Here is a 13,574-nt window from a genome sequence, read left to right on the forward strand (position 1 = left end):
CTCTCTGCAAATTCAGCTTGTCACATAATTGTAGTATTTCATTAACTAAAAGACATGTCTCTGAACAAGATCCAGGCAGTGATTATGCTGTAATAATGAATACAATTTAGAGAATAATTTCCCGGGGAAAGGGTTGCATAGTGGCACGATAGTAAAAGTCGGGGCATCATTGAAGTCATAAGGATAGAATAACTGTACACAGTTGTGTGCCAGTCCATGTAATAGTTGTTGAGATAATGCACTCTAGATCAAAAAGATGTGCCAACCAACCGACTGACGCCCCAGGTATGGCTGGAAATAGCAGCCACCTTCATCCTGTACACTTCAGACCTTGAAATGGATCTTTCTACTATGCTCCCAGGGTGTATTATGATCTATTATAAATTCTGTTGCATAGAATCTAATCTTACAGCCGAATGAATAAAATTCTTCCTTATCTCCCCCAGGAACCAAGGAAAAAAGATCAAGTACTTTAAAGCATTTACGCTATATGCAGATGATAAACTATTCTATTCTAACCTCCACTCTTCTTCTCTCTTTTTCCCTGCCCCTACTGTCTGCAGGGCGGTGGTGCACATTCAAGTCAACGATGTCAATGAGTTCGCCCCAGTGTTTCGGGAGCCCCAGTACCGAGCCGCAGTGACGGAGGGCAAGATTTACGACAGCATCCTGCAGGTGGAGGCCACTGACCAGGACTGCTCCCCTCAGTACAGCCAGATCTGCAACTACCAGATCACCACCAGCAACACGCCCTTCGCTATAGATCGCAACGGTGAGTAGAAGAGAGAAAAGGTGTATTTACAGTTTTATTTTGTGCTGAAGTGACGTCACTTTTTTGGTTTTGCCACTTTACTGCATGTGCAGCACTTCCGCTTCACTTGTTTGAGTGATTTACTGCATGTCAGAGCACATCTTCCCAATAAGGTTTGAAGTTTTCTGCTCTTCATCTTATTGAGAGAGGATGTATAAATACATTTCTGTCATAACATAATGGCACTTGTGATCTAAAAATCCCATCCCTGCACACACGCACTTTACAGCCACAGGATATACACGCACAGGCACTCATGCTACACACACATACCTGCATACGCTCCGGTAGCAAAACTTAATACTCTGACAGATGCCTCTCCCCAGGATAAAACATGTTCTTTGCTCTTTCCAAGGACAAAGTCAAGTTTTGCCCAGAGAGCCATCGGTCACTACAAATCAGATCACAGACGTCTGAGCACAAACAAACATGACAAACACACACAGACAGAGATAAATGCTAAGAAAAATCCGTGGGCATTCTCAAATACCCTTACAAATGTACTTGACTTCACCGAGTTGCCACTTGCACTTTGTAACTTTGTTCTTGGACACTACAAATAAAGTCACTCACACACACAAATATCCATATAATTTGTTTGTGACAGATACCCTCACAAATCTGACAGATTGGGCATCTTCTCCAATAACATGTCCTCTACCGACCTTTTGGGCCATCTTAGTTTGATGGAGGACATACTGAACTCAGACATTTAGTATTATTACACTCATATTTCAAAATAGTCCACAGTTTTGTCTTTTTTGTTTTAACACTCGACACTAGTTGGGCAGCTCACACAAAGTCAAGTAGGGTAAAATGTGTTCCTTGAGTGCACATTTTAACTTTAAACTTCTTGATGACCACTGTTAGACAAGCTTTTTCAAATGGCTCATCTGGCTCTAGTGTCTCTCCTAAACAATCTGCATAAACTTTTTATTCTCCTTGTAGGAGACATACTGGATGCAAAGGACATTACTGTTTAGATTTTTGTTGATGCAGACTGCCGAGCGTTGCCCACTGCTGAGGTGTTGCAATAAAAAGGCTGTGTGGATGAGGTTAGGGCCAAACTGCACTGTGAATGATACAGAGGGGGGGAGGCTGCAGCCAGAGTGCTCTTTTTTCTCTCTCTCCATTTCAAGGGGTCTCGCTCAGCCATTGACCGCTGAGGAAAAGGCTTTGAGAGCTCTTGAACTCAAGAGCACCTGAGGGAGGGAGGAAGTAGATGGAGGGAGGACAGGAGGAGTTGACTGTGAGGGCGAGAGTAATGGCTATGAGAGGATCAGGGAGAGAAGTAGATACAAAGCTGAAGCGTGGATAAATTAAACAAAAGGGATGGCGATGGTGATATTCTAGAAGTATGCTCATCGAAAACACGTCCTATCAAAAGACCAAAAGCAACAATGAATGATGATAATGACAAGTATTTCCTGTGTAGCCAGAGTCTGATATATATTTTTCTTCCATGCTCCAGAAACTATTAAAGCACATCAATGAACCACACTTCCTTTGTTACTAGGAACACACACTCTGTAGTTTATTGCCTCAGTACAAACCTCGAGTACAAACATTACATACAATAACAAAGCAATGGCACATGGCTTGGTTAAAGTACAACCAATGTTACTTAAACAGAGAACGGACATTCTTCAAAAAAGCATCTAGTTTACTAATAACTTTTGGTTTATCTGATTGTATAACAAAATGAATTTAAACATAGCTGGCCGATTTTACTAATACTTAGGCAAATATTTTTCTCTGTAAGTTATTAAGCTTACGTTTGGACATTTAAACAAAATATGATATTCATCTCCCACATGATTTTCATCACAGAGGCTGCAGATCCTTTATATCTTCCAGTGACTTTAGGAATTCTGGTGTTATTTACTCTAAAATTACAAATACCCTGTCAGTACTTTTGGTTTTCATGCAACAGATACTTCTCCAGTTTAAACTCTTGTTTAATTTCGACATATATATATATATATCACATGATGTCATACTTCTGAGCTCACTTTGCCACTTTTGCATGAACTGATCTTTCAAATCAACTCCACATACACTTTCCTGCTCAGTGGCAGCCCCAGCACATTTGCTGCCCATGTTGGTTGCTGCAGCTCAGCAGTCAAAGTACTGCATGTGTATTACCAAAATGCAAATAAACAACATAGCTAACAAGAAAAACAAGATGAAAATATGTGCTAATTTGCTTACAGTAACATGTGTTGTAATAATATAAATCAATAAAAAAGAATTACAAATTAAGTTGTTCAGAAGAATAGATAATGAAATTATATGACATATATTAAAATAATAATAAAATATATGAATTAACTTTCTAATTTAACTGGGGATGCACTAATTCTGAAATTCTGGGACGATACTGATACAAATAGCCAAAAGCCAATACCAGTGTTTTTATTTTGATGTGTCTTTTGTTCTGCTTTTGTGCCAGGGAAACACAGAAATCTACACAATAAAAAAGTGAATAAATTAAGTTTTGAAGTCATTCAGTCCTTCATTGAGCTCAAATTCAATAAAACACATTTATGAAGCAACCTTTAATATTACCTCCTTTCACATGAAAAAACATCTTTAAAAAATAAGCAAAAAGTAATAAGCACACTGTATATGCCACATCATAATTTTCTCCTTAATGTCTGTTTTACAGTGCTGTGAAAACATCAACACATTTCTCCTTTAAACAGCTGATTTATTCAAGTTTCTCACTAAAAGCTACATTTTACAAGATTACATTGAACACGTCATGAGAACATTATAAGTTACCTTCGCCCAATACTCATATTTACTGAATAGAGCTTGAATGCCTCACAGTGCAAATCAGTGCAACCTCTGTGAGCTGTTTGGGCCCTATTACAATGTTTATGTTGTCAAATTAGAAAAGGTCAATATAGCTGCTAACTTAGCTAACAAAAACTATTAATACATCAGTGAGTCACATTCTCACACTGTGTGACATGTTCATCACCATGACCACTGTTAATTTTCAGTCAATCTAACATACACTGTCATACCGTAAATACTCACTAGCACACTAAATGTGTATTAATCCACAACTGAAAATAGTCCCCAACAGTTGCATTTTTCTCTAACATTACATTTATTTTTGTATTTATGGGCCAAGGTGCTGTCTGAACAAATACATTTTCATTGATGTGTTCTGCCATTGTGGAGCAAGGACAGCAAACAGTTGTGCAAACATTCATTTAAAAAGAAAAAAAAATGCATTCATGACCTCAGCAGGAACAACCCACGCACAGGGTAGGGAACAACTAAAGCCTCATTTCTACCAAACAATTTTGGTGTGGTACCTTTGGAACCAAAAGTAACCAAGACCCTGATGTTTTCACCACAACCAGTGTTGCTAGAGCCCACAGGAAAGGTGCTCTGCAATCTTTTTATATATGCAGTTCAGATAATGTGGTCTAGATTAATATATATATAAATGCTTGAAGATCCACTCAGTGTATGTCATATAAAAACTAATGGAATGGTCAAAATTGTCACAGTGAAACTTTCCACCTTGAAAGTCGCCAGCAGTCGGCCCAGTGAATTAAGTTATTTTTTCCTCCAATTCCAGCTGCTGTGAGAGGCAGCAAAACATCCTTCCATTTTATAGTTACAGTCTACTGATGTATAAAACTCTCCATTAGCTCTGTGAATAGTGGTTTCTGCCTCAAAACCAGCCACATCTCAGCCCTGAGCAGAGTGATCATCTTCTATTGACCAATCATCAGACTAGTGTTCACAGCTCCACCTTTTAGTACCAGATCCGTGTGCTAAGTACCCCAACAGAGGGGGGACCAAACATGGGGACGATACAGAATGGTTCCATTGGTACCATCCACAACTTTTCACAGTGGAAACAGGAAGAAAAGCGTACCGAACTGAGGTGAACTGTACGGTACTGCTCAGTGTAAATGGGGTTTAACACAGTGTTGGTTTTTGGTCTTTGTTGACAGTAGGAACAACAGAGAAAAGTGCCGGCCTTGTCCTATAAACAAAAACCAGGTGGGCTGAGCAGCATTAGGTAAGAAGTGCTGTGTGGTAATACTGGATTGTAATTATTGAGGGATGGTAGAAGGAATTCACAAATAGTGAGGCAAAGGTGGTTTGCTTGTGTATGTGTTTACACGCATTTGATAGAGAGGCAAATAGAGAGAATGAGATGGAGGGTAAAGTAGTCATTTACTCGCTGGCCACCCTTGGCAGTAGTCACAGCACGCACAGCCTGCTGACACGGATAAGTTGATGTAGTAATTGAAGGAGCGGGTATAGGAACCTCCGTCATGCAGAAAGGTGTGAGTGTGTAAGTGTGCATGCATACGGGAGGGGGGGGCGAGCGAGCCGCACAACAGATGAGGCAGCAAACAGTGAAATGGGATGAGGCTGCAAAAACAGTGAGACAATGATGTGCATTGAAATGGAATGGGAAGGTTGGAAAAGGGGAGAACGGAGAGGGAAGGAATTCTAAACAAGCTGAGAGGGAGACAGAGAATGGGCGAAGAGGAGGACGGGGAGCCGAACAATGCCGTCCTCATATGAATTACATCTAATCCTCCCACTCACACACTGGTATTCAAATATACCACATTATCAACATTCAGCTCCCTCTGCACCTCTCTCCCCACAATATAGAAACCTCAAGAGGAAGCCGGGCTGTAATATAAGTCGCAATAACTCATTCCAGCTACGTTTCAACCCACAGCCAATAAGGGCCAATAGTGTCTTTTTTCACCGCTCTCGACACCCGCAAGTGTTCTCACTCAGAGTGCCCCCTCCCTGCACAGGCCTGGCTGCGTGTATAGCATTGTCATCCGTCTGTAGTGGAAGACTCATCAAATATTAACATACACATTAGCAGCACAAGAGCTCCCTTCATGCACTCTGCTCAGCATGAGAAAAGACGCTGGTTTGGTAAATGGGTCGCGGTTACCAACAAGGCAGGAGACTCTCAGTTACTGAATGTGTATTGTAGAGACGAGTGGCGTATTTGTTTCTTTTGAGATGCTGTGTGAAGCACAAAATCACCGCCACATTAATTTTCATACATTTGTACATAAAAGGCTTTTTCTTGGTTTCATAGCACAAAAAAGAAAGTGGGTCAAATTCACACCTTTGATTTGGACATGAGTGCAATTATTTCAGAGGAAGACAACGACCCATGGCTGCTACCATGACCCAAACCTAGAAGGAGACAAATGTATTTTGTGTTTGAGTTTATGTTTGCATTAAATTACCCACAATGCATCTACACCGCCGACAATTAAGTCATCGATTCAGGTGTGTTATGCTAATGTTGGCTAATGTAGCCTTGAACCTCTGTCCTGAAAGCAGAATTAGGCGCTGATCATACAGAAAGCATTTTAGCAGCTGGAGGTGGCTTTTTGTAATTTTTTCCCCATTATCCAATCAGATGATTTAAGAGGCGGGCCTTCTGTGGTGGTCACGACAACAAGTTTACAGTTGGTAAACAGTGAGGGAGAAACTGGTGGTAGTGGTTGCTGGATACCCAGAGCTATACAGCCCGACAATAGACAGCAGGTTGTCAAACTGCCCCTGAGTCATCCTAAAATATGCCTGGAAACGTCCATCATGGAGGCGAAGCTCCTGGACCAACTGGTGGTCCTCCCCATGATCCACCCTCTTTTTTAGGGTCTCATGTACCCACACAGATCTCTGTTTCCCTGTGCCCAACTAACTATTTGCTGACAGCATTATTAGCAGAATTATGAATGATTTGGAGCTGATGTATAGTGCGATTGTTTAGGCAGGTGGACAAGGCATCACAGTAATCTTGGCGAGAGGACAGAAGAGCGTGTCTGATTTTCTCTGTGTTATTGAAGGACAGAAGTGAGCTACATTTGGACATATTCCTCAGATGGTAAAAACAAGACTGAACTATGTTCTTCACATGTTGCTCCAGGGTCAAATTACTGTCCAGAATAACACCCAAATTTTTTACACCAGATTTTATGTTCATAGTGAGGGGGCTGATGAGTGGCTAAATTTGTTTTGAAATAAGTTAAGGTCCAATGATAAAAACTTCTGCCTTTTCTAAAGAAGTTTTGGGACATCCAGGTTTTTATGTCATATAGGCAATAAGGAAGAAACGCTAATGTATTGGTGTCAGAGGATTTAAAAGACAGATAGAGCTGTGTGTCATCTGCATAGCTATGGAAAGAGATGTGATGACGTATTGTCTGTCCAAGGGGTAGCATATAGAGGGTGAACAGAACAGGTCCCAAAGCTGATCCCTGTGGAATTCCATGTTTTGACCAAGCAGTTCTTGAGGAATATTCCCCAATGGAGACAAAAAGTTTCCTGTTGTTTATATATAAAAATAACCAGTCCAGAGTGGTCCCAGTAATACCTGTCCACTGTTTCAGTCTGTCTATAAAAATGGAATGGTCAACCATGTCAAATGCTGCATTGAGGTCAAGCAACATTAACACAGAAAACGCACCAGAGTCCAAGTCATTTGTAAGAAGGCAGCAGAAGCAAGAATTCTCTTACTTTTATCCATAAACACTAGATCCTACATTTCCCATAATGCAACTCCAAGTTGTTTTCTGTTAGACCCTCGATCCACGAGAAACACCATACATTTCAAATTCAGGCTTTCTGTTTAAAAAAAACAACTAAAGTCTCCAAGACTGAGGTGACCTCTGATGACATTACCAGGACTTTATCCACAATATAATAAAGTGTGTGACTCTGCACCTCCAGAGCAGCAATCCCATTTCTGGTGGATTACGATACGATTAAAGGGCTAATGGGGGGAGAAGATGTGGGGAGACAATCCCTTAGTATTTGTTACCTTCAAAAAAGTAACACCAGGGAGGTGAGGAGAGGACAGACACCAATGTCTTCATTGCAGCAGGAAGCAACGGGGGTTTAATGGAAACGTGGTCTTAATTTTGAGCAACATTAGCGCTAATCAAAGCACTTGTGAGAGATCGAGGCTACCTGTCATCCCGACCATGATCTCATTTGTTACTGTGATTATATTAAGGCATCACAGTTAATTTGACAATGATATATAATGATGCTTTAAAATTAAAATTAAATGTCCATTACTCCTTTAAGCAAACACACACACACATATACACACACACACACACACACACACACACACGAATACACAAGCATTCTGTGTTATCTAATAAGTCAAATATGCCACAAAGACACACAAGGCCACAGAGCTGACCCACACTTGAGTGGGACTGCTGTTACTCACTTTCCTCAAGGCAGTTTAAAGTGTATACTTACCTTTCATACTTAATATAGTTACACAGACTAAACTCTGAAGTCATATGTCAGTGAAAGAAGAGAAGTCATCAGACTGAAGCACACCTCCAATGAGAGTAAATTTGAAAGGTAATAGTACTGTTGAATATGGAAACATATCTGCTGAACTTATGACTGCAATAAAATAAAGCTGATTTAGCTGTCAAAGCTCACACAGCTGTTTTATGACCCAATAAAGTCCTCCAAATCTTTGGTAACCAAGTTGCTCCAGACTATTTCTCAGTAAGAGATTTGGGTTTGCGGTGTTTATCACAGAATAAAAAGGTTTCACAAAAACATGATGTATTTCATAATAACTTCCTAAACCATCTCACTAATCTGCAAAGAAAATTCTCAACTAAAGGCCTTATTCTAGACTTAAAGAAGGAGATTTTGAACTCAATATGACATCAAATTACTAGACATTAAAAGTAGAGCGTCACCAAATTGATGGGCCTGGTTGACAAGTGACCAGTCTGTGCCAATAAATGAGTTGTGGGTTGTAAATTAGCCTATATGTGACATCAAATGTAATCTGCATATTTATACTGTCACTATTTTTCCCCAGTCGACAAACAAAAAAATCTTCATCCCGATGGGTAATTCCACATATTGTGCCATCTTTACTGGTGAAAGCAGGAATGGCCATGAAATAACATTTCTATATTTATTCATATATTCATTGCAGTTGGTGATTATTTAATGTAACCCACGCTTAATGAAGGCACGTTTATTTATACAGCACTTCATACACAGAGGAAACTCAAGGTTCTTTATGAAATGAAGTTCAAAAAAAGACACAGGTAAAAGAAATAAAAGGGCATTTGTTTTTTTACACAAGTAGTTTAAAAAGACACAAGTCAGAATAATAAGAGACTAAAATCATAAAAACATAATAATAAAAGTTTAGAAAGAGGTGAAGGGCAAAACAAAAGTGCAATTCAAGAGAGTGGATGAACACAAAAGTCTTTAGCTTGTTTTTAAAAGTAGTTAGAGTTGTTGGAAAAGTGAGATGATAATAAAATATCAAACAAAGTGGTGATGAAGAATGTTCACTGGCTTCTTTTCATTGGCTCGACAAGAGACAGTTGCACAAATCATTTCTGGTGGTATTGGATTGTTTGTACTCATTGCTGAGCAGATTAAATCCTTACAGCCAAAGTACACAAGATCAAAGCTGTCAGAGAGGATTCGCTGCCATTCTAGCCAGTGTGTGTGTGTGTGTGTGTGTGTGTGTGTGTGCACACAGCTTAGCGTGACATTCCTTGTCAATGTATATAAATGTTTGTATTTACAGTTTTGTAATGATGCATTTAATTTGTGTCTTCACATGTACACTGCAAAACTAGTTTTTGTGTTTGTAGTTAGTGAGAGAGGGACGGAGGGTGATGACACCCTTAACCTTCTTTTAGTCCCTCCTCTTGCTCTCTAAGATCACATAAAGTGTGTTTTAATGAGGTCAAATTCAATTCAATATGATTTATCTCATTGTCATAACGAGTATGAAATTTGATCATGGATCCTGACCAGTGATCACAGGGAGGGTAAAAGCAACAAGAGGTTGTCATATTTTGGTGCAGCTAAAAACCATCTGTGAACACGTCTAAAGCCCTGTTTCCACCAAGCAGTACGGTTCAGTTCAGTTCAGTTTAGTTCAGTCCGCTTTTTTTTCTGTTTCCACTGTAAAAAGTTGTGGATGGTACCAATGGAACCGTTCCGTACCGTCCCCATGTTTGGTCCCCCCTCTGTTGGGGTACCTAGCACACAGATCTGGTACTAAAAGGTGGAGCTGTGAACACTGCAGTCTGATTGGTCAGTAGAGGACGGTCACTCTGCTCAGGGCTGAGTTGTGTCTGGTTTTGAGGCTCATGTAACCACTGTTCATACTGTGGAGAGTTTTACATATATTAGTAGACTGTAACTTGTTATGTTACTCAGTGCATGAGTTGACAATGTGAATCCATCAGCAACCTTAAATACCTTAAATATGACAACTACAAATATTCTAATCCTCACTTGGAGAGAAAAGAAAAAAAAAGCATGGTAGAGCGTCGTTCCTGTGGGCTACAGCAACACTAAACCCCTGCTCTTGCTTTAGAAGGACTACATGCACAAACCCGATATTTTGAAATATCCCATGGAGAGAGACTCTCACTGCAGCCTGTTTTATTTCATTCTGAAAATGTCGGCGTGCAGCCTCGTTCTGTGGACGATAAACCAGGTGCTGGACAGAGCAGTGAGTGACAACAACTCCGCCCACATTTAAGAGTACTGTTTGCGGTGGAAATGCTAGGGTCTAGGTACCATGTCTGAAGGGTTACTTTTGGTTACGAAGGTATCATACCGAAAGTGTTTGAGTAGAACGGCTTAAATGAGCTTAGTGTATGTCTGCTAGTAAAACACAGAGCACCAACAGTGTGTTATAAACGTGGCTGCTGAAGAACCTGCACACCGCTTCTAAAACATTTCCTGTGGAAATTAAAACTGCGACAGGAGCACGGATGAAACAATAATCCTGTGTGCATTCAGTGTTACTAACTTTCTACTGTCAAAATATGACTTTAAAAGTTAAATATTGTATTTTTTACAAAGACAGGCACAAAAAGTCACGGTCAGTCATCAGGACTGACGTGCCCAGTTTTTTGGAGTTTCTTCTAACTTGGCCAGTTAGGGGCTTCTTTAAGCCTTGATGTTTTGTACATACAGCCTTATGGGACTGAAGCAGCTAAATGGAATCCAGCCTATTTTTTTCATTATGTGCACCTGTGCGTTTCCTACTGTGGCATGCCAACATGTCCTCTGTGAAGAAGGCGTACTGTCCCAAATATGAACCATTCCATCACCCCCTAATGAGACTAATCATATTCACCTTAATTGCCAAAATTAATTTCAGGTGTTGTGTTTTATGTTGCTGAATCTACGCACTGACATGCAGAAACCAAAGCTGCACAGAAAAAGTGCTTTGTTCAGGGGTAGTTTGACTCATCCTCTCCAGCCACACAATAATATGAACATTTTGTTAAAGGTCCAGTTGGAGGATTTAGGCCAGGGTAGTCTCTATATACATTCAGTGAATGTAGAGTCTGTAGGCAAACCCCGGAGATCTTGCCTCCAGAAGAAGAGCGGAAGAGCCCTGGTTTCCGGTTGTAGGCTGTTTGTAGTCCGCGTGATATTGACCAATCACGTTTGAGCCGGCTGCAGTTGTTGCCAGGTTAAACGCTCCGTGCCGTGAATTAACGAGGTGGAACATATTTGGCGTCACTGCAAACTCTGAATCCATCGCAATGGTTCAGCATATTTACTTATATATAAACGGAAGTCGGAAATGGAAATTCGCCTCCTTCGCCCAAATCAAACCGGACTGCCAAAAAATCGGGGGTCTGCCCCCAGAGGCTGTATCGCCGTCTGCCAGAAGTCCGACGCCGAATACAGCCGGTGTGAGGCCAGGGAGACTCAACTTGCTTTGCCTGGGGGTCACATTTGCAAAAGCAGGCCAGTTAACAGTTGATAAACAAACAGTAGTAATATTTATCAGATAATGAATAAACATTAAAAATTAAGGCAGTATAAATGCAAATTCAACTGTCCATTTTTCAATAAATTGCCTCTTTTCAACCTTCCAACATTTGTTGTCATCACTCAACTTTACCAAGAGACAAATCTGGACAAGCAGCCCCACACAGGTCAGGTGCACGCAGAGGCTTTGGGAGAATTTAAGGACATGCAGGGTTTCTGTTTAGGTCTGAGGTCTCCTCCCCTGGCAGTTTTTTTGTAAACACTCCATTTTGACACGTTTTAATGCACTGTGGCGTCTTATTAACATTTAAAGTGAAAAACAAAAATCCCAGTGTGAATCAATTTATTGTTTACGTTTAGTATCATTAGCTGGATATATAGGCAGAAATTGAATATAATATTAATAACTATGTTTTCATCAGTGTTAAGTCATGTGAAACGGAGAATTATTGTGTTTTTGTTACCTTAAAATGAGCTGTTTATATCTACATACAAAATGGTTCCTTTTCCACAGAGTATGCCATGTTGTTTCTACAGTAGCCCAGAACAGACAAACCAAATGCTAGCTCTAGATAGGGTCACTCGCATTCAGACACCATAGTTCTCCTGCACACTTGTCAAAGTTTTTAGGTGCTTTCACACCTGCCCTGTTTGGTTTGGTTCAGTCGAACTCACATTAATTGGCCCCCTAAGTGCAGTTCGTTTGGGCAGGTGTGAACACAGCAATCACACTCAGGTGCACACTAAAACAACCGGACTGAGACCTTCTTGAAGAGGTGGTCTCAGTCCGGTTACAAACGAACTCTGGTGCGGTTCATTTGTGATGACGTGTGTGTTCCGACCTGGATCTGAACCAACTGCAGTCACATGACACATTGTTTGGGTTAAACATGAGCATGTTACAGTCCTGGAGGATTATTAATGTGCACCTCCTCCTGTACTGCCTTAATATGCACATTCAGCACATCCAATGCATCAAAACATTGTTTTCTAGTTGGAGCCGCGCCTCGTTTTCAAACTGTATGGTTTGACTAAAATGAACAATGACAGCAATATAGTCCACGATGAGCAGTGCTAAAATCAGCCTGCGTAGTTGTCCCTCCATTGTGACATTAGAAAGTGTCACATTTATCTTGCAAGTGTACTCTTCTTCAACGTTTGCTTTACTTCCTGGATTTTTCCCACATGGAAATTCTGACCAATCAAGAGCAGCTTTCTCACACAAGGCATTTGATCTGGTCCTCTTGTAAATGCTGCCGTGAGAACAAGAACCAATTTTAGGCAATTATACAACTTTATAACAAAATTAGTCCTTGATTCAGACCAAAGCAAAATGACTCTAGGTCTGAAAGCACCCTAAGTTTGTTGTAATCTGCGACCTCACCACTACCAGTAGATGCCACTAAATCCTACACACTAGACCTTTGTCCTTTGATATCTTAGAACTTCACTCATTGCAATTTGTGGCTGTCAATGAGCCCAGTGGCTCAGCACAAATGTTTTCAGTGTTTTTAGTGATTTTATATATTTATAACTACCTCTTTTTTTTTTCTTAAGACACTCGATATACGGTAGCTGCTACAGGAATTGCTGCCAAACAAAGTTTCGTTGTATTATGTGTACAATGAAAATAAAGCTTCTTCTTCTTCTTTCAGTGTGAGACACAATAAGGGAACTGAATTTACTCTACAGCAAATAATAATTGAAAAAAAACAACTCCTTAAACTTGACCTTAAGCCACTGTCTTTTCTCCACACAAGGTAACATCCGGAACACGGAGAAGCTGAGCTACGACCGACAGCAGCAGTACGAGATCCAGGTGACGGCCTGGGACTGCGGCCAGAAGAGAGCCCTGCACAGCGTCCCTGTCCGCATTGACGTCAAGCCCGTCTGCAAGCCCGGCTGGCAAGGTGGGTCCTCATCACATGAATCCGTGTGA

The 13,574-nt window shown here is 40.6% G+C and overlaps 1 protein-coding gene across 1 annotated transcript in view; it reads left to right on the top strand.

The window, feature by feature from the left end:
• Positions 1–13,574, top strand: part of LOC117260077 (calsyntenin-2-like) — a 373,596-nt gene that overhangs the window by 225,079 nt on the left and 134,943 nt on the right. The window contains exons 4-5 of the mRNA XM_033631954.2: positions 564–772; positions 13,396–13,545. Coding sequence (XP_033487845.2) covers positions 564–772; positions 13,396–13,545 — 359 coding nt within the window. The remainder of the gene's footprint in view (positions 1–563; positions 773–13,395; positions 13,546–13,574) is intronic.

Source organism: Epinephelus lanceolatus, chromosome 4 (genome assembly GCF_041903045.1).
Source record: "Epinephelus lanceolatus isolate andai-2023 chromosome 4, ASM4190304v1, whole genome shotgun sequence".
In the NCBI taxonomy this organism is placed as follows: domain Eukaryota; kingdom Metazoa; phylum Chordata; class Actinopteri; order Perciformes; family Serranidae; genus Epinephelus; species Epinephelus lanceolatus.